Here is a 22,590-nt window from a genome sequence, read left to right as displayed (position 1 = left end):
GTTAGGTACTTGTTTGACAGGTGCAGACTAGATGGGCCGAAGGGCCTTTTTCTGTGCTGTAGACCTCTATGACTCTATGATATGGCGGAAAAAGCCACCATTGCCATCGGCAGGTCAAATGCCGCTTTCCCCGCCCAGTATCGAACTTTGCCGATTTCTGGGATGATTCCGCCCAGTGACTACGCTTCAAAAAGTATTTCATTGGTTGTAAAGTGTTTTAACCTGGGGTTCATGAAAGGCACTATATAAATGCAAGTCTTTTTCGTTCTGTGACTTGGTATCAGTTGTGGTTTGATGACACTCTTGTGAAGCACCTTGAGACATTTTACTACATTAAAGTGTTTTATAAATGTAAACTGTTGTAACATTTATCAAATAAGCTCCAGGCACTATTAATGTGTGCATTACACAGCCTTTCAGTAGTAGCAGCACACCCATTATGTGGCAGAAACCTAGTGGGAGCAGATCCTACCTCAATATGCAGGACTCAAAAAATTCCAACATCAGTTATGTCTTGCAAATGATCTACAAAATCAGGGTCTTCAGCTTCCCACTAGGACTAAATCCTAAATCCTGAAGCATTTCCAGGCTTCGTTTCAGGCCTCATTGCTGTCTGCTAGGCTCTGGAGGACTTTACTTACCCATCTCCAAGATATCAACGCCCCTTTTCAAACTGGGACATTACTTTCGAGTAAGCGGTTTCTGATTGGCTGAGGACCACTTCTCCCTGCCTTTCTTTCGGGTAATTAGGTGCAACAAATCTGGACACTGACATGGCTCCATCATAGAGACCCAATCCTGGGGAACAGGAGATGATATGCGGGTGATTCTCCGCAATGCTAGTGGAGAGAAGATGGCTGCACGCACTCTTGTGCAAATATCGGGAATATTGGAAAGAAAATCTAGAGGTGAAGACGATGAAGATGCCAGTGAGGACAGAAGGCGGATTGAATATAGTCCAACGAGCCATGCTGAGAATGAAGACCCAAGCTGCACTATAATGTAAGAGCTAAAGCCTCAGATGGTCAGAACTGAATCCTTCAGTAGATGAATATATATCTGAGTAGTGTTTTTTCTAATGATTACGGAATGTAACACTGCTCTTGAACAGAGATATGTCTCTTTCGAAGGAATTTTTGACCAGTTTAACGTTTGAGGTGTAAGAGCAGGAAGACTCCTGTAGGCATGTTGTGTTGGTAGCTTGGTTGCTCCTGGACAACATAAGCTGAATGTGACGCTCAGTGGGCTCACTTTCTCGCACTTGAACTTTGATCTAGGTTGGGTTTTCCTGCCAACCAGGTAGTGATAATTATTGTACCGCACGGCGGATGTGTGTGTGGTACATGCCTCGTTCTAGGTCAATTTATCTGTCACTGGCTGAAACCTTTGAGCGAATTATCAAGTTCACAAAGAGGGGGCCCAGCACCCACCCTCGCCACCAGTTCCTTCGCAAAATACAAGCAAAATATTTTTTTGTTCCCGTTGTGAGTGATGGCAAGTACAAAAAGTAAATGATGACACAGACCAGAACTATAGCTTAGTCGCATCACAATATGTCATGCTGAAGACAATTTTTACCGCAAAATTATGTGTGCCATTATGTTTGAGACTGCAGTTCTCAGGGATATAATTTCCTGAAGAATATGAGCATATTAATAAATGACTGCAGTAGATCAGCACGAGCCATATAACTCATTTTAAACTGGAGATTTTGATATTGTAAGGGGTATTAGCTTGACAAGTCTGTTACAAAGTTTGATAAATAGTTCGATAAAATAGCTTGATAAAAATTTTGATCAATCTGCAATAGTTGCTGGGGGAGCGTGGTTTATTATGAGAACAATTTGGCTGAAGGAAGTAGAATTCCCTTTCAAACTCAGCAGCCAGGCAGTTCAGTTTCAGTGTCCCACTTGGTGGCACCATCAGGACCATGACACAACCTTTTTACGCCACCTGCCACTGTTGGTTATAGATTGCATTTAGGATTTTAGATGTGTGAGCCCATGTTCTGTCGCTCTTGATTTTCTTTTCCCCCCCACCTTTTCTACTTCCTTTCAGAATATTCCAGTAAAAATGTACAATTGATAAAGGCGTGGCTGCTGTGAAAAAATATTTCTCAGTTCTCCGATTCTCTCATCGGTAGAAGCACCGAAAGAATGGCCTATTCCTTCGTCTACAAAACACGCAACGCAAGGTCAGTTATTCAGTAGGCCATTCAGCCCCATGAACCTGTGCCCACATCCAATTAGGATCACGGGCAGGATTTTTTTCGCTGAGCCGGGCGGACGAGCGCCTGACCCGCTCCAGCGTAAAATAGCGCGTGATGACGTCCGACCAGTGTCCCGACGTCATCGCGCACTTGCGCGATATTTCGGTCGGCGGGCGAGCGCAAGGGGGGGGTCGGAGCTGCGCCCACCATCGATTACAAGGCCAGTTAAGGTGATTAAAAAGGCAATTAAGCTGGATCTTACGCTTCCAGTGCGATCTTTGCGCTCGTCACACGGGCAAAATGAGCAGGCGGGCAGATGATAATTTGCTTAAGCCACATCCAAGGGCAGGATGAAAAGGGTCGGCAGCAGTGCCAGCGTGAGCAGCGAGGAGGTTGCTGCTGGTTGCTTACTGGTATTTGGCAGCTTCAACTTTGTTCGGGGCTTCATTGTTAGCATTTCCAGGCTTCGTTTCCAGGCCTCATTGCTGTCTGCCAGGCCCTGGACCCTTCCAGGTATCAGTCAGCCTTCCCTTACCCGGGCAATGGGGATTGTGGTCTCCGCTGGAGGCATCTCCTCTGAGGAGGAAGAGAGGGGCAGAAGGGAGAGGAGGCCAGGTGTCCCAGTGCAGCTTCTAGGGGAGGGACCTGTGGGAGGAGAGACCCAGGCACAAGGGGCACAGGGTCAGCAGGGAGTCCAAGGCAGAAGGGGCCACAGAGGTTACTGCTATCCTGCTGCCAGGGTTTACAGGCAGCGATGCAGCCACCTCAATATGTCTGGGCTGCAATGCTGAAGGAGGCTCCGCCTCTCCAGGGTGACCGTCACCTCCACCTGACAGATGATTGGCCCTGAGATCAGCTCCGACTGTGCGGGTGGACACCCCATGCCAGTGGCTCTGAAAGTCACAGTGACCCTCAACTTCTATATTCCGACTCTTTCCAGGGGTCAGTGGAGGATCTGTGTGGAGTCTCCCAATCAGCTGTCCACAGTAGCATCAAGCTGGTGACAGACGCTCTGTTCAGGTGGGTACTGACATTTATTCTTTATCGTATGGACGAGGCCAGCCAGGCTGAGCGAGCCAGAGGCTTCGCGGCCATTGCTGGCTTCCCCCACGTCCAGGGTGCTATAGTCTGTACACATGTGGCCATCAAGGAGCCAGCAGGTGAGCCCGGTGCCTTCGTCAACAGGAAGGGCTTCCACTCCATGAACGTGCAGATAGTGTGTGACCACAGGATGCTGATTGTACAAGTCTGTGCAAGGTACCCAGGCAGCTCCCACGACGCCTACGTCCTCAGACACTCCCAGGTGCCGGGGCTCTTCAGTGCTCCAGCCCGGCTGGATGGATGGCTGCTGGGTGACAAGGGCTATCCCCTCAGAAGGTGGCTTATGACACCTCTCCGCCATCCAAGAACAGAGGCAGAGCAACGGTACAATAGGAGTCATGCCCCCACAAGGCCGGTGGTAGAGAGGACCATAGGTCTTCTCAAGTTCCTCTCATGTCACCCTGGTTCTTTTGCCAATCACTTTAAACTGGTGATCTCTGGTTTTCAGGTCTTCTGTGAATGGGAACAGTTTCTCCCTAGCTACTCTGTCCAGACCCCTCATGATTTCGAAAGCATCTATCAAATCTCATCTCAACCTCCTCTTTTCTAAAGAGAGCAAGCAGGGCTTCTCCATTCCTTCTACGTATCTGAAATTTCTCATCCCAGGAACCATTCTTTTAACCTTTGCTACACCCACTCTCTTCACTGACTTCAGATCCTTCCTAAAGTATGGTGCCCAGAATTGGACATAATTAGGTCAGGACTGATCTGTACCTCATTTATCCACCACACTTCCCCTGATAACCTTACCTTACAAAAATAAGCCTCAGTTTTGAAAGGTCCAAATGTCCCCCAGCATCCATCTCCTTTTTGGGGAGGGTTGGAGATTTCCAGAATGCCTGCAACCTTCACAACGCATCTTTCATAATGTTTTATCTTTCCTTACAAACAAACCCCTTAGGGTCCTCCTAGAGAGTTACCCAACTAAAGCATGGAGTTATTGTCTGTATGGACAAAATGCAATTCTATTGCAAAAGGTGTACAACTGCATTAGGTTTTGCTTGAAATACGTTTGGGGTCTGACCGAAGCTCCACCACAAAAGGGTGAATCTTTTCGCCACAGTGAGACTTGAACCCACAACCTTCTGATTCAGATCTATTAAGCCACAACTATCAGCTGAGACTTGTCAGAACTTAGACTCTGAATATTAGCACATGAATGCTTACCACGGTTGCATAAATTTGATTTTCTTCTGTCACCTTAACAAAAGGTGTAAAGTTGTTTATTTAAGTGATAGTGACTTCATTAAAACAAAGGACAAAACCATTTCATATGAACACAAGTAGTTTGTGCACTAATATTTGATTAGTCTAATCTGTCCTTTTATGAAAACGTATCCTTGCAATGCAGCTTTAAAAAATTTCCAGATGTGTTGCTGGTATTTTTAGGGATACGTTTCCAGCCTGGCAACTCTGTAGATGACTTACCTGCTCACATCAACATCACTAGTGAGGGTCAGGGTGACTGCCAGGATTTGGATATGCGAGTGCGAGATAGTGAGCGAATCTGGAGATGAAAGCAAAAGGGGAGGACAGTGCCCTCAGAGGAAGACTACAGGACGACTAAAGCTGCCAGGTCAAAACAAGTCCAGGATTTTTAACAGCTCGCTCGTCCAGAGTCACTGTAATTCTGCTCTTAGTATTAGGGTAGATAATGTGATCCTGATGCCCCCAAATCAGATGGCCTTAGTCAAGGACAACTTACTGAAATAATTATTTTATGGTTTTCTTGGTGTTCGGCACTCATGACACTGGTACCACAACATGGCTGGCCGCCATGTTATCTGTCACCCACAGCTACTTAAGGTCTGCTAGCTACTCTTCAAATGTGAACAATTTATACACAGTTCAATACTTTGGATATAAAGACCACTTTAAACAATTGCAGAATAGAAGCCAAGGAAAAGCAAGGCAAGTAATGAAGAACTGAGTGACGAAGGGTGGTTCTACTATAAGAAACGTGCTACCTGGTGGTATATTATTTCAACTGTCATGTGATGCTCTTCTTTACTGTCCATTGGAAAGGGTGCTCTGTCTAAGGACCACTAGGAAAATATGGGGTAGATTTCATGCCGACTTAGTGCTTGCTATGTAAGTGTGTGGCCGAACTCAAAGGCTGATGGAAATTGGGTCCTCAGTCCTAACCAACACTTTGGGCCTGAGTTGTCAGCACTGATTGCACCTCTACTAATGCCCTACACAATATTGGGGTCTTACCTGAGCAGACGGATCAACGTTGAACTGCCTGCTTCACCAGCAGTGACCATCAATTATTTCCAGGAGGGCTGATTGCAGTGGGTTACATTTGGCACTGCTGCTCCTCAAATTCCTCGGGGACATTTTCAAAAATCATTTTAAATGTGAAATTGAACTGCCTGGCTGCTGATTTTGAAAGGGAATGCTACTTTCTTGGGCTAAAGTGTTTATAATAAACCATGATTCCCAAGCAACTGTTAAAGGTTACTCTCTTTGTCAAACTTTGTCCCAGATTTGTCAAGCTAATACCCTATACAATATCAAAATCTCTAGTTAAAATGAGTTATGTGGCTCATGTTTAATGCAGTCATTTATTAATATGCTCATATTTTTCAGGAAATTATATCCCTGAGAACTACAATCTCAAACATAACAGCACACATAATTTTGCGGTAAAAATTGTGCCTTCAACATGAAATATTGTGATATTACTAAGCTATAGTTCTCCTGGAATGCATCGTCATTCATCTTTTGCACTTGCCATCATTCACAATGGAAACTTCAGGTAACGAACACTTTGCTTGTATTTTGTGAAGTAACTGGGTGGCAAGGGATTTGTAGGTATGTTCTGGCTGCTGGCCTCCTCTTCTTGAGTTTGATGATACGCTCAAAGGCTTCAACCAGTGGCAGACAAATTGTCTAGAATGAGGCATGTATTGCACACATCCGCCATGATATTTACCACAACCTGGTTGGCAGAAAAACCCAACCTAGGTCAAAGTTCAAGTGCAAGAAAGTGAACCCACTGAGTGTCACATTCAACTTACTTTATCCAAAAATAAGAGCAAAGCAGCTGGTCCACAGGAGGCTTCCTGTTTTCAACACTTCAAAAGTTAAACTGGTCGCATCTACGATGTGGTCATGTCAGCATTTAGGTTTGTTGCACTTAATTATCTGAATTGGAATTGGCAACTACAGACATTGGAAGGCACAACAGTTACCCTGCTCATCGATTTCCCTTCAAGAGATGTATTTTTTTTTAATTCATTCACGGGATGTGGGCTTCACTGGCTGGGCCAGCATGTGTTGCCCATCCCTAATTGCTCTTGAGAAGGTGGTGGTGAGCTGCCTTCTTGAACCGCTGCAGTCCATGTGGTGTAGGTACACCCACAGTGTTGTTAGGAAGGGAGTTCCAGGATTTTGACCCAGCGACAGTGAAGGAACGGCGATATATTTCCAAGTGAGGGTGGTCAGTGACTTGGAGGGGAACTTCCAAGTCAATCACCATTAGCCAAGTTAGGCTCCTACTTTACATATTCATGGGGCCTTATGCCTGCTCTAGGCATCTGCCCATGGCACCAATAAAAATATCCCCATGAATTCAGCAGTGGGACCAAAGCCTGTGCAGAAGAATGGGCACAATACCAATTCCCAATCCTTCAGCAACATCACAAGGAGGTCCTTAATTTGCTTCAAATACGGGGCCTTGATGAGCTTTTACACATGCTAAATGCACCACCCCCCCCCCCACCCCCAGCCCTGCACAAACTGTTATGGATTACAACCCCCTGCTTTTCAGGCACATCTCCTTTTAATCACTTTCTTGATTCTATGGTATTCTTCATTTTGTTATATATTTTCAACTAGATCAGTTCACGATCAATCCCTGTTCAAAATTCACATTTTCTGTCAATTGTACAAAGAGAGCATTTCAAAGAACTTTGCCACATTTTACACTTCTGGGCGCCTAGCATCAGGTTTAGAGACGCACTGGGATGGCTTGTCGGAGGAGATGGAAGTGGAGTATTTCAGGCTGAAATGAACATGTACTGGGACGAAAAGACAAGTAATTTGATGTGCACAGAATGGTACGGGTCAGATTCAGATTGACAGGGAGGAATAACACAGTTGAAAGGTTTGAATGCCTCACCTGTCAGCACAAGTGCTCTTCAGCATCAAATAGGTATGCGTCAGTAACAAGGAGTTTCACAAAAACCTCCCAAAAGAACCTGCAAAACCATGGCCCTCTCACTAGAATCCTCCCATAACATTTGCTGCAGTCAACTAAGGGTCAGAATCTAAGCTGGGTCTTGATCTTGCAAAGAATTTTGGTTTTTTTTCATTCATTCATCAGACGTGGGCATCATTGACAAGGCCAGCATTTATTGCCCATCCCTAATCCCAATTGCCCTTGAGATGTGCCACCTTCTTGAACCTGTGCTATCCGTGTGTTGCGAGCACACCCGTGGCGCTGTTAGGAAGAGAATTCTTCAAGCTTCTTTCAACAAGACAATTTTGTACCTTTAAGACCATAAGATATAGGAGCAGAAATTAGGCCATTCGGCCCATCGAGTCTGCTCCGCCATTCAATCATGGCTGATAAGTTTCTCAACCCCATTCTCCCGCCTTCTCCCCATAACCTTTGATCTCCTTACCAATCAAGAACCTATCTATCTCGGTCTTAAATACACTCAATGACCTGGCCTCCACAGCCTTCTGTGGCAATGAATTCCATAGATTCCCCACTCTCTGGCTAAAGAAGTTTCTCTTCATCTCTCTTCTAAAAGGTCTTCCCTTTACTCTGAGGCTGTGCCCTCGGGTCCTAGTCTCTCCTACTAATGGAAACATCTTCCCCCCGTCCACTCTATCCAGGCCTTTCAGTATTCTGTAAGTTTCAATCAGATCCACCCCCTCATCCTTCTAAACTCCATCGAGTAGAGACCCAGAATCCTACAGAGCAGAGAGGAGCTTTGGGTGGAATTATTTATTTTATGTGAGTTTTCTGCTTGAATTCATTTGCAGTAATGTTACTGATTTATTCAGGTGCGAGACCAGCTTCATGCAAGCCATTTAAACATTATTTCCATCTCTCCTGAGTGCAGATAAATTTTGCAGCACATAATGTTTTTTTTTAAACTAAGATAGTCAAAGGCTGGTGAAGTGTTTTTTTTTATCCTGCAGAAGGTTTAACATTTTATTGGAATGTATGAAGTGTGACAGATGGATAACCACAGCTTCAGGTGGCTAATACTCCCAGTGCTAGATTTGTAAAATGACTTCTCTATTACCAATCTGAGGGAACTGGCTGATCTTGGCAATAATTAAACTAAATTGCCCTTGGCTGGGGGAGGGGAGGTTGTGGGGGCAGGAGGGCTGCTGGGGATCCTGCCCCCCACCACCCCCCCCCCCACCCCCCAGTCCTGTATGATCATCACTATCCGGTGAGCCTTGTCGGTAAAGTGTGATCGGTTCAGGAATGTGTTGGACAGGGCACCTCAGAGGGACTGCGCATCTGCAGAACCTCTCTCAATCCCCGGGCACCATCTCCCCACCCACCCCCAAAAAAGATGAAGGACAATGGGAAGAGGAAGGGAGGCAATCTCCCAATCTCGAAAAAAGAAACAGCATGAAAGAGCAGACGTATCATTTATCAAACAGCTTTAGGTCTCATCTGAAAGATTCCGTCTCTGGGTGTCATTTTCTTGCTCACGGTCGATATGAATCATTGTGTTGGATGATGCTACTTGCCTTGTTTTAGGCACCAGGATCAAGTCTTCGAAACTGATTGGGTAAAAGGATTTGAAACAGGGATTGGGTGGGGGTTAGTCAGTGACAAAAACCCATCTTGAATGTCTGTTGAGATTAAACAAGGGCTCAAGAAATCTCTGTAGACTGCTGGCATGTTCCCCAAAATGGAAAACCAGCCTCGCTTTTATGTCCTAATTTCTTTGGCTTCCATCTTATTTCTTTCAAATTTGTGCAGGACTGTTATTTCAGTGATTCACTTAATAAGTTTAGTGACAAAGCATTTAAGTGAAAATCAGACAGTTTTTATTCGACTACATGTCTGTGTATAGCTGACATGAGAATGCATTAAAGTGCAACACAGGTATTTTCATATTCAATATAATGAAATCAAGGAAAAAAAAAATCAATATGCCATAAAACACTTTTCAACAAAGTTCATTATCTTGGCTGAAACTGGGACATTTGAAATGCCAAAATAAAATTAAGCTACATGAAAATCATATTTGTCCCTCACTGTTATTCTTGGCTGAGTTGAACACTTTCTGTAATAATAATAATAAGTGAAAAAAAATCTTGTTTGATGTAAAAGAATCAGCAGCAGATGGAGAATGGAGTTTCGTGGGTATTTAAGCTGAGACCTTTGTTTGCGGTTTAAGATTGAAACCCCCTCCTGTGAACTGGGGGTAGTTTCTCCTCTGAGGATGGATTAAAGGCTGTTCCTCCCGCTCCAAGGCTTTTTGTTTCTCACTGAAGGGAAAACAAAAGAGAATCAATTTATTTCAAAAGTACTACAATTGTGTTTTTTTTTTACTGGTACGGTATTCTTTTTGAAACTCTATGTGGTCTCAGATGAGGAGAAATTGCTTCACTCAAAGGATTCTGCACCTTTGGAAATCTCTAACATGAAAAGCTGTGGACATTCAGTCATTGGGCCTATTTCAAAGCCAGAGATCAACGGATATTTGGATACCCAGGGAATCAATGGGGATAATGCAGGTGTAGCTGAAGTAGAAGATCGACCATGATCTTACTGAATGACGGAGTAGCCTTGAAGGACTGAATGGTCTACTGCTCCCATTTCTTATACAGTAAAGTCCCAACATTTGCAACTTCCCTGTTCGCGAATTCACTTACCCGTGCGTTTTACTTTGTAGACTGCATCGCCCATCGCACGACAAATTCTAGTTTATCCGCGGTTTCTTCTCTCTCTCTCTCTCTCCCTTCTTTTCCTGGGGAGATGGTAGCCACAACGGAGCAGAGACTGAAACGGCTTCAGCCAAAGCGCAGCCCGAATGAAGGGGTTTACCCGAAAACGTCAGAATTGCTGGATCCGGAGCTACAATAATGGCTCTATTCAATTTTAACACTTCACTGATGTATTGCTCAGAGGCTCCCCCCTCTGTCCTTCACTGGTGCTGCACCACATTGTTGCTGGGAAGTCCAGTACGGCTCTCGCATGGCCGGAGCTGATCTAACTGGATCCCATTTAAAAACATGTTCCCCGTTTGCGATTTCGCCATTTGCGAGATATTGCAGGAAATGTAACCCCCGCGAGCGATGGGTCTTTACTGTATTCCCATGTCTAGGCATATCCTGAGTCTGTCCCCACGTAATCGTTTATTATAAATATATACAAACCCTGACCCGGGATTTGTTGGTACTGGCTCTGGGGACCTGAAATGGAAATCGGTCAGTTTTTCATTTGGACAAGGTTACAATTCCCCCCAAAAAATAGTACAACCAAAATTCCAAATATTTACATCTCTTTAAAAGAGATGTGGCAGAAAATTGGACTTGCTTCCACATGGAATGGTTGAGGTAGCGTATAAACATTTAAGAGGAAGTTAAATAAGCACTCAAGGGAGTAAGGCAAGGCAGGATTAGCTGATAGGGTTAGATGAAGGAGAGTGGGAAGAGGATCATGCGGAGAGTAAACATCACCATTGACCTGTTGGCCTGAAAGACCTGCTTCTACGCTGGAAATCCCATATAATTCGGTACACATATAAAAGATGCCAGTTACATGAGGGTTGATTTTGCAGTCTGGCGCAGGGGTGACTTGCTTAGAAATGCATAAGCGTATCTCACATCACAAATATGGGAGCAGACAATGTGAGAATCTGCAAGGGCTACACAAGGGAAAGTGCAAACAGATCTCCTCGTGTATTCCCAAGTAAGTCCAGCAGCCTCTCTCAAGGCTTGGTTCCCCTTGGGGTGAGAATGCTTCAGGGTAGACTGACTGGGATGCAGAAGCGACTGCCTCTTGGCATTCCTATGGAGTTCCGCCTTGTCTCCTGAGGGAGGAAAAGAATCCCTAGAGGAAAGTCTATTGCACCCAAATTTTGATTTTTAAGCTCCCTTTATTTTCTTTTTTCACCTATCCTTAAAATAGAAAAATGAAGAAAGAATCCCCGAATTAAGCTGCCACAGAACAAACCCCTATAGTGGCTCATATACAAGCCACGGAAACAGGCCTTTAAGAATTTGCACTCCGGGAAATGGTTTGAAAAACTCCCCCACTTAGAGATGCCTTCAATAAAGACGTTGTATTTCCCGGTCAAAGCGGTTAAAATCCAGGGTAGGAAAGCCCCACAGGCTGATAGTTCAGGCCTCCTGCTAAGTGAGTGCTGCCCTATAGAAAGGCTTTTGTGGTGCTGCACAGTTCAGCATAAGCCGTCCGTGCTGGATTGCACTTTCCCCTCACTTTCTGCTCAGGGTCTTATTTCATTTTAGTCCATCATCATCAAAGCCACACATTTGCCTTTCTTACCCACTTCCTTAGGTTAAAAAATAGCAAAGCTATCTGAGCTGATTGGAGTGAAAATTTTGATTTAGATAAAGCTGTCCCCAGTATATTCATTCATAATGGCATTAAGTGAGTTATAATGCAATAAAACACAAAGAGGCAGCTCAACTTTAAGGGACTGAGATGTGTGAATTCACCAGCCATCATGTCTTTTTCCTCCAAACAAATTAAACAATAGTCACTTCTTATTGATCTTTTTTTTTTAAAATTGCGCTATAGCTTAAGCAAGTTTGAGATATTGATCATTTGACTAGTACGAAGTATTAGATTTTATCTTCAAATGGAAATTCAGGCTTATTCATCACACTATGTATTACAGCACATTTCAGCACTTTTGAGCCATTTCAATAAATCTGATATGTTTAGAATCGTCAGTTTATTTAATAGTTTAACCTTTTGAAGGTTTCTGTAATAAGTGCAAATTTTTAAAAAACAAGGAATACACAGTATATAAAAATGCACTGGGGCCTCAGGTTGTCAACTTCCCATCCTTGTTCTCAATTCCCTCCATAGCCGCACCCTTTCCTATATCTGCAATCTCCTCCAGTCCCACAGCTCCCTGAAATATCGGCACTCCTCCATTCCCGGCCTCTAATGCGTCTCCAATTTTAATCTCTTCACGATTGGTGGCCGTTCCTTCAGTTGCCCAAGGCCCCTAAATTCTGGAATTCCTGCCATGCACCTCTCCATTTCTCTAGCTCACTTTCCTCCTTTAAGGCACTCCTTAAAATCTAACGCTTTGGTCAAGCATTTGGACATCTGACCTAATATTCCCTTAGGTGGTTTGGTATCATACTTTGTTTTACCACGTTCTTGCAGAGCGTCTGGGCACACTTACATTAAAGGCACCATATAAATGTAAGCTGTTGTGGCTGAGGATATTCTTGAAGGTTGGATTATGTGACACTTGTCCATGATTTGCAAACGTTGTTCCATTGACCTTATAAAGATTGCCTCCCCTTGAGTTGGGTGTCTTTGCTCCATGCATGTCCATGAAAAGAATGTCTTTGCTCACTGCCAGGAGAAGACTGGGGTATATGGAAATGTCCCAAGTGACCCCATGAATTGTTCCCAAACTACCCTCGAGAGCTGCGCTCTTTGAATCCCCAGCACCTCCGAGGAATCAAGGGTAGTCAATTGTTTATAATCACAAACACCAGCACTAACCATTGGAAACACACATGTGCCAGGGAAGTCGGCGATCCTGACACACACGTAAATAGTGGAAGCAGAAGGGTGGGAATTTAAATACCGTTTCAATCAAAAAATGACAGCATTCCAGAAAGGGCCGGATAATTCCTACACGAATAGGATACAAACGGGAAAAGGTGCAGTGAAAAGGGAGGGGGAAATAGAAAAAGGAACTAATTAATATTATGCAGTTATCACAAACACTTGCCTAAAATGGCCACTCCTACAGCCAAAATACAGTTAATATTTGGAAACCATACTGTCTACAGAGCCTCCATTATTATTGTACTGTGACTTTCACACCTTGACCACAGGCAAGTGGGCACATTTCAGATTGCTGGGCAGCCTACCCAGAAATGAGGGGGAGGTGAGGGAGAAGGCAGCGATGCACCAGAGTGCACCCTCTGTCATATCTCCAATCCTCGTCCACTCAGATCCACCAGGGAACTGCTGGAACAGAAAGCTTAGGTCAAATTCTTCAAGTTCCATCTCTGTCGTGCCTTCAATAAACCGAGTTCCACCCTAAGCATTCTTAGGAATATACAGGAACTTCAGAACAAGAATTGACCATTTAGCCCTATGAGCCTGCTCCACATTCAGTGAGACCATGGGCTGATCTACAACCTAACTCCATAAACCTGCCATTGCCCCGTATCCCTTAATAATTTTGGTTAACAAAATAAATCACAGTTTTAAAATTAACAATTGATCTAGCTTTAATTGTCATTTGTGGAAGAGAATGCCAAACTTCTACTACCTTCTTATGTAGGAGTGTTCCCTAATTTCACTCCTGAAAGATCTTTTTAGATTATGCCCCTCATCCTAGACTCCCCAGCCAGCAGAAATAGTTTCCCTTTATCTACCTAAATGTTCCCCTTAATAGCCAAAACTGCAATCAAATCACACCTTAACCTTCAGGGATTAAAACCCTACTTTGTAGAATCTCTTCTCATAATTTAACCCTTGGAATCAGGTATAGTGGTGGCAAATCTACACTGCGGTCCCTCCAAGGCCAATAACCTACCCTAGGTGTTATGCCCAGAACTGCTCACAATACAGTTTGGTTTAAACAGGCTTTGTATAACTAAAGCATGACTTATAACCCCTTGTATTGTAGTCTCCAGATACAAAGGCCAATATTCAATTAGTCTTTTCTGGATTATTTTCTGCACATGTTTGTGACATTTTAATGATCATGATAATGTACATGGACACCAAAGTCTCTTTGGATCATGGAACTTAAAAACAGGAATAGACTAAGAGACTCAAAAGCTCCAACCATTATCTCGAATGGAAGATGGATTAACTCTCATTTCAGAGGATCTGTTTTCCAATGGCAGCATTGATGAACCTACTTACCTTATAAATGAATTTTGTGGTTGGGCTGAAGTTTGGAGAAGTACTCTTGGGCGGAAAGCGAGTTTCAGCAAAGAGACAACTGCAGCCCACAGAGTGGCACACCGTTGTTTGAAATGAACCAGTACCATCCTTCCAGAAAAAGCACAAAGACCATGAAATTCCACAGGGTTTCTACAGGTCTCCTTGCAGAGGTTTTGGAGGAAGAGTGTGAATGCCTGTTTTACACTGTCTCCACGACAGTTCCACTGGGATTACAGCAAGAAATCTGTTGAATTCTGGGGCAATTATAGTTTTATGTATTGTGTAGAATACCTTTAAGAAGTATGTTATAAAGGATGATCACGTGATCTTATGTAAGCAACAGAGGAGTAGCACAGGCTATCTCTGCAGTCAGTAGAATGGAAATAGGGTTTGAGTTAAAAGCACACAAGCGTAGCTGCTGAGTACCTTTGTAAATAAACAGAGTGTGTTCCACCTAAGAAGTGTCTGCTGATCAACTCTGCCTCTCATACCAACTCGGCCATCCCACAGCAAGCGTGCATCCCGGATCCATAAGTCCCAGCAAACACGTGACTAGGTCCCAACAAGCTGGCGATAATGAAAAAGCAAGGAAAAAGCAAGGATAAAGCAAACATACAACACTGGCTTCGAGAATAAAACAAGTTAACAGAAGAAATCAAGAGAAACAAAATCGGGCTGTACCTCGCACGGTAATTGAAAGCAGAATTTCCGTCCTAATCGTTGAAGCAATCCTCTCACAGAATGCCGCAATTCGGAAGAATTGATTCTTTAGATCCAGCCACGCATGATTGGTCTCATTCTATTAAACACCTTGCGTTCCTTTTCCAAGCGAATGACATTACGGGGGAAGAGAAGAGGCGAGCAATCCTCTTAATTACATGTGAGAATAAAGCCTACAACTTGACTCAAAGTTTGACAGCACCCAGCGCCCCAGGCTGATGAACTGGTGGACCTTGTGAAGGATCATTGCCAGCCAAAGCCCTCGGTAACAGTGCAACAGTTTAAATTTAACTCAAGAAATAGAGCCCGGTGGGGTGGGGGGGGGGGGTGGGGGGGTGCAGGGGAGAACAGTTGCTTGTTATGTGGCAAGTTTGAAACAGTTAACAGAACATTGCGAGTTTGGTATGTCTTTAAGTGACATTATTAGAGATTGCTTAGTGTGTGTTGTGAATGAAGACACGGTTCAGAAGAGATTACTGTCTGAAACAAATTTGGATTTTAAGAAGGCACTGGCCATGGAAAGTACAATATGGGATTCAACAGCCATTCAGGGAGTGCAAAATGATGCCATCCTCCACGGTAGACGGGAAGCCCCAGCCAAAAAGAGCTCAAAAATGCAAGACTCTGCCAAGAATCAGAAAACAGCTGTCACTAGCAGAAAAATAAAAATAAATGACTTGGCAGCAAAAACAAGGAATGATTGCAACAGAGGTGGAAACAAGCAACCTTATAAAGATTGGCAGTTTAAAAAAATCGATTGTTCAGCGAGGACAAGGCTATACCACCCATAGCCTCAGCAAAAATACAGCGATGGGCCCTGACCCTGGCAGCATACCAGTCCACTTTCGTCCATAGGCCTGGAAATCAAATTTCAATTATCGTTGAAATGGACACCTAATGAGACAGTGCAAGGAAAGAATCAGGCAGACTTTCAAACAAAAGAAAAAAACCCTGTGAGATCTGCAATGTAGAAGAGCCTGAAGCAACAAATTCAGATATTTATTCATTATTTAATTTGAAGGTTGGAGAGGCAAAGCCAATACATATAACAGTGAAGGTAAATGGCAGACCTATTAGAATGGAAATGGACACAGGAGCTTCCACTACAGTTGTTAGTGAACACACCTTCAAATGATCTGGATTATGGTGAACATAAATTAAATTTGGAAGGAACTGACTCCCAATTAAAAACTTACATGGGTGAAGATATCCAAGTCAAAGGCACAAGCTGGGTTCCTGCCCATTACAGAAGCCAATCGGTAAAACTACCCCTGATGGTGATAGCGGGGGAGGGCCAAGCTTCCTTGGCCGAAACTGGCTAAAGGAGATTAAGTTAGAATGGGCTAAAATTTTCCAGTTGAGAGCAAGTGGGATACCAGAGCTACTACAAAAATACGCCTCAGTCTTCAAGCACGAACTTGGGAAGATCCAGGGGCTATAAGCAAAAATTAATGTGGATCCAGAGGCAACCCCCGATTCATGAAAGCGAGACCAATACCTTACGCACTGTGGGAAAAGGTCGAACTGGACAGATTAGAGAAATTGGGCATTGTACAACCTGTGCAGTTCTCAGAATGGGCAGCACCAATGGTCCCCATCCTTAAACCCAAGCAAAGATTTCAAATTTGCAGAAACTAAAAATTGGCAGTTAATAAAGTAGCTAAGCTGGACAGACACCCCACACCAAAACTGTATGGCAAGTGGAACCGCCTACACGAAGCTTGATGAGTCACACTTATCAACAATTAGAATTAGAGAAGGCCTCCTGGAAATTTGTCACATTTAATACACACATGCCTTTCAGCGTCTCCTCAGCTTGCGCTATATTCCAGAGAACAATGGAAAGTTTACTGCAGGGACTGCCCCACGTTGTAGTTTATTGAGATGATGTTCTGGTGACAGGATTCACTGAAAAGGAGCATTTGTCGAATTTAGAAGAATCTTACAAATGTTTCTTGCAGGCTGGAGTGTGTTTTAAAAAAAAGTGCATGTTCCAAGCGAGGGAGGTGATCTATCTGGGTCACTGGGTAGATTCACAGGACCTCCACCCAGTTGAGGAAAAAGTGAGAACCATAAGAGAGGTACCTGCACCAAAGAACACCTCAGAGCTCAAATCATTCTTAGGAATGATCAATTATTATGGGTGGTTCTTACCCAATTTGTCTATGGAACTCGCACCCCTGCATTATCTATTCAAAAAGGACCAATGTTGGTCTTGGCAGGCACTACAGAGAGAAGCTTTCATAAAGGTGAAACAATTGTTGCACTCATCCAATCTATTAGTACATTGACCAGAGGAAAGAATTGGTGTTGACATGTAACATATCTTCCTGTGGAATGGGAGCAGTGCTCTCTCATCAAATTGACAATGGCACGGAACAGCCGATAGGACATGTATCAAGAACACTCACCACAGTGGATGAGGGATACTCACAGGTAGAAAAAGAAGACCTGTCAATCGTCTTTGGTGTCCAGAAATTCCACCAGTACGTACACGGCCATCATTTTATTATTGTTTCAGACCACAAGCCATTGCTGGGATTGTTCAGCGAGAACAAGGCTATACCACCCATAGCCTCAGCAAGACTACAGCGATGGGCCCTTATCCTGGCAGCATATGAGTCCACTTTCACCCATAGGCCTGGAAATCAAATTGCAAATGCTGCTGCACTTAGTCATTTGCCCTTACAAGAAAAAAATGAGGATGCCCCAGTTCCTCAAGAACTAGTTTTACTGTTAAATTTCTTGGTAATGTGCTAGACAGATCAGAGACTGGACAAGTCAAGACCCAGTCTTATCTAAAGTACAAGAACAAGTGCCTCATGGTTGGTCACAAGAGCGTGCATCTGATGAAAGGAAGCCGTATTTTAACAGAAGACATGAAATAACCAGCCAGGATGGTATCTTATTGTGGAGAGCACGAGTGATTGTTCCTTCAAAGAGAAGAAAGCCTTTTGTTAATTGAATTACACAGCGCACATCCAGGAATTTCCCGAATGAAGACCATAGCACGCAGCTACTTATGGTGGCCTGGGATGGATGGAGTTTAGTGAAGAATTGTGTGCAGTGTCTGCAATTGCAAAAGTTACCTTCAACAGCTCTCTTACACCCTTGGGAATGGCCAGGAAGGCAATGGATGCGGTTATACTTTGACAACGTGGGACCTTTCATGGGATCAATGTTGATGCTCACTCAAAATGGACAGACATATATGAGGTGAAGTCACCAACATCTTCTGCCACAATTGAGAAGCTGCGTCAGATTTTTGCTATTAATGGACCACCAGAAGTAGCCACATCTGTTAACTGCACAGCAGTTACGAGTGATGATTTTCAACGGTTTATCAGCCTCAACGGTATCACTCATGTAGAAGCTTCACTGTGCCACCCTTCCTTGAATGGGCTGGCCGAAAGAGTGCTTCAAATGTTCAAGTCAGGCATGAAAATGTTAACTGCAGATTCCATAGCAACCAAGCTAGCACGCTTTCTTTTCCATTATAGTACTGCCCTTCACACAAAAACAGGTGTCACACCTGCGGAATTATTGATAATGTGCCAGCTCAGTACGAGATGGAGTTTAATAATGCCCAATTTACAGGGGAAGGTGGAAAGGAGTCAGGGAAGTCAGAAAACTAGACACGACTGGCATAGCCGTGACAGGAAGTTTACCGTGGGAGAAACGGCATACGTGAAGAACTTTGGAGAAGGACCAAAGTGGTGACCAAGTGAAGTAAGTGCAGCGACCGGACCTCGATCTTACCATGTGAAGGTGGAAGACCGAGTCATATGGAGGGCGTGGATCATCTAAGGAAGAGAGAAACAAATCACCAAGAATTGGTTCCATCAGTGTTCCGGGTCAACGTTTCCTGCTGAGGGAACTAGAACAGGTGTGTCAGATGTACCTGCAAGAATCGAGGAAACAGATTTGCAGGTGCCTGCCGAAGAACCTGATGTTCAGACAACTCCAGAAAAGGAGGTTCCTGATAAAGCATGTTTGTTGTAGAGCTGAGACGTTCTACACACATAAGGAAATCGCAGAAAGACTGAACTTGCAAATTACTTATCAGTGTAAATAATTTGCTATTTTGAGAAAATTGTAATTGTAAATGTAAAATGTGTTTCCGAGTAAAGGGTGGAGGGGGGGGGGGAGTGCGGTAATTATGGTTTTACGTAATGTGTAGTGTACCTTTAAGAAGGATGTTATAAAGGAAGATCACATGATCTTACATAACCAATAGAGGACTAGCACAGTATGTAGTCAACAGTATGGAGATGGGTTTGAGTTGAAAGCACACAAGTGTAGCTGCTGAGTACCTTTGTGAATAAACAGAATGTGTTCCACCTAAGAAGGGTCTGCTGATCAACTCTGTCTATTGTACCAGCTTGGCCATCCCACAACAAACATGCAGCCCAGATCCATAAGTCCCAACAAACTGGTGACCAGGATCCAACAAATCCCCAAAGAATCACATAGCCACAACCAAAAAAAAAGAGCAGAAACAGGGAGCTAAATTCCTAACAACAAATAAACAGGAATAAGTGAAGGTTTGAATTTTGCACATCAGAAACACAACACAATGTATCGTGACAATTCCAGTTACTAAGTGCTCACTTATTTCTCTACAACCCTTCCACCCCCTCATCCCAACTGGTAGAGTTTCCCATCCTGCTACAACTAGCTCCTCAAAATGTATTCTGCATTGCAGACCAGTGCCACTTATTGTTTGCCACTGGTACCTTCACTGCTGTCTCCTCCTATTATCACTTTCTGAAACCAGTCCCTTCCCTGATCCTCTCCCCTTCATTTCTAAAGTTGCTCACTCCTGTTAAGGGCAAGTGGCATGGGTGCCAGCTGACCTCCATTATTGTGTCCATGTGATCATCTCTTAGGTGCGTGTCAGGGCTATGAAAGACATAAGCCTATTGGACCACTGAGGACATCACAACCAAATGCAATCCTTTTCTCATATTATAGTCACTTGAACACTTTTCAGCAGGAGATTTTCCTAAGCTAGGCTAGATGCTAATTTATATGCTCTAGCGGTTGCCAACTGAGATGAGCGACCTCAGAACAGAACATAATTAAATCTGCCTGACCTTTTGATCCTTATGGATAATTGCTCCACTTGGCAATGCCTCTGTCTATTAGTCATCAGGGAAGTTGGATCCACTCAAAATCTGATGTAAAGTGGAATTTGGTGGAGTCATCTTTTATTTCTACGGGAATAATTTTGCAGGAGTGGGTGAGGGCAGGCACGCCTCTGACTGGTGCCCCCGATTGGGGGCATGCTGCCATTTTATGTGAGCAGGCCAATTAAGGCCCGCCCAGCGTGACGTCCACCAGGAAGTGCTATGTGCTCCCTGTGGTGCAAGCGGGGGTAGGGGGGGGGGGGGGGTCCTCAGCTGGGAGTGCGTTCTTCCGCGCATGCGCGTGAAAGAGTGCACAGATCTCCCTGAGGCTAAGTGCAGCCTCAGAGAGATCGGCTCCAAATTTTAAAATGTTAAAGAAACGATAGCAAAACTTCCCTAACATGTCCCCTCATGTGACACGGTCACGAGTTGGGACATGTCCGTCACTTTTACTGAAACCTTTATTAAATTTTTTAAAACCCTCATGAAACCTCATCCCGCCCGTGGATGAGGGTTTCATGCTTTCTCGTAAGCCCGCCAGGGCTCCCGGCCTGCCCACCAACCTTAAGGTTGGACGGGCAGGTCCGTTAATGATGTAAATTACCTTTTAAATGGCCTCAATAGGCTGATTCAGCTGCACCCCCGCCAACCTGAAAATGGAAACGACACGGGGTGACGTCGGGAGTTCCACCCGTCATCTCGTGTCATTTTTATGCATCAGCGAGTGGGCCCCACCCTCGCTCGCCAACTGGAAGATCCACCCCTATGTATATTGTTTCCCAACAAGACCTTGGGGGAATTCAGTCCAGGATTGTGAACTTGAAGTCGAACAGCTAGGTGATCCGAAAACATGAAAAAGTACGGTTCAGTGGACCACCCACTATAATCAGGTTGTTTCAAAAAGGCTAGCTAAATCAGGTTGCATAAAAAGATGCACTGCATTTACAAAGTTATCGGAATAGGCAGCACGGTGGCATAGCGTCTCGAAACACCCAGGTCCTTCGCACTTTCTCTGAGTTACTGGTCTGAGCCATGCTATTGAGAGACGCTGGGCATCAAAGGTCAGGCACTTGCTCAAAGGTAGACAGGGCAAGTTGGGCACAGAATCACCCATCCACGCTCATGCATCTTTTCATAGCTGTCAGTCGGAGAGAGGGATTAACAATTACTTGAAAGCACGTCAAAGTACCCATCCACTGTACAAGTCCGAGGCTCATGTGTGGCATCATGGGGAAGCATGAAAGCAACAGAAGTATAAACTAGCATTCAATCTGTCCTTTACTATTTTCTTATTTTTTTCTGATATTGTATTAATAGCACAAGGACAATATTCAGCACTTAACCATCTCCAAGTCAGGGCTGTAATTCTGAAGTATTCCTAAATTGGAACATTTTGTTCCTTTTATGTTACTATTTAAATGTTGTTTATTCACCAATAGAATACTTTAGCAACTGTTCATATCTGACCATAGCAATAAAAGCAAAATACTGCTGATGCTGGAAATCTGGAATAAAAACAGAAAATGCTGGAAAATACTCAGCAGGTCTAACAGCATCTGTGGAGAGAGCTCTGAAGAAGGGTCATACGGACTCAAAATTTTAACTCTGTTTCTCTCTCCACAAATGCTGCTACAGCTGCTGAGTATTTCCAGCATTTTCTGTTTTTGTTTCAGATCTGATCATACTTGGCTCAATTAAACTAATGTGCTAAAATGGCTCAATGAATTATTGCTTGACTCATTTAGCAGGGATTCAAAGACATTAGCAAGAATTTTCTAGTGAACAATTTTGTTTGCACACTTTTAACTGCAGGAGAATATTTAATTCATCAAACAGACCGAGAAAAGTTGACGTAAATTGTACAAGTTGGAAGCTCCTGCGTGCCTGTGTTTCTAAGTTGACTATCGCATGCAACTGTGATGTGCAATCATATAGCACTTTACTACTGTTTAATCCAACAAAATATACTGTGCTGCGCTTTCATGGTTACTGCTTTAGCCCAGCATGTTTGGCTGAAAATTAAATGAAAATTACTGCTAATTAGTTTTAAAATATGAGAGCCTGATATGGGAAACCAAGTGTATTTATTAAGTAATTGCTTTATAGTTATGGCTTTGCTGGCGAATTCAGTGAAACTTCTGTGACATTTCTGCAAAGATCATGCTTTATTGCATAAAAATTATGTATGGGAAATGATCCAATACACTGCCTCTGATGCCTGCAAAGTGTAAAATTGCTTTGCACAGCTCTTATGTGTTTAATAAGTTTTGCTGTACCATTAGCATACAAATGCCTTAGTGCCACATGCATTTCTTTGATTCAATTGCAAG

The 22,590-nt window shown here is 43.8% G+C and overlaps 1 protein-coding gene across 2 annotated transcripts in view; it reads right to left on the bottom strand.

The window, feature by feature from the left end:
- Positions 1–9,314: 9,314 nt before the first annotated feature.
- The window catches only part of cfap58 (cilia and flagella associated protein 58), a 216,046-nt gene continuing 202,770 nt past the window's right edge, over positions 9,315–22,590 (bottom strand). For both annotated transcript variants that reach the window (XM_041209910.1, XM_041209909.1), the window contains exon 18: positions 9,315–9,781. In XM_041209910.1, the coding sequence (XP_041065844.1) occupies positions 9,661–9,781 (121 nt within the window). In that variant the 3' untranslated portion in view covers positions 9,315–9,660. The remainder of the gene's footprint in view (positions 9,782–22,590) is intronic.

Source organism: Carcharodon carcharias, chromosome 17 (genome assembly GCF_017639515.1).
Source record: "Carcharodon carcharias isolate sCarCar2 chromosome 17, sCarCar2.pri, whole genome shotgun sequence".
NCBI classification, from domain to species: Eukaryota; Metazoa; Chordata; class Chondrichthyes; order Lamniformes; family Lamnidae; genus Carcharodon; species Carcharodon carcharias.
The sequence above is the reverse complement of the archived record's forward strand: the minus strand, read 5'-3'. Positions and strand labels throughout refer to the sequence as shown.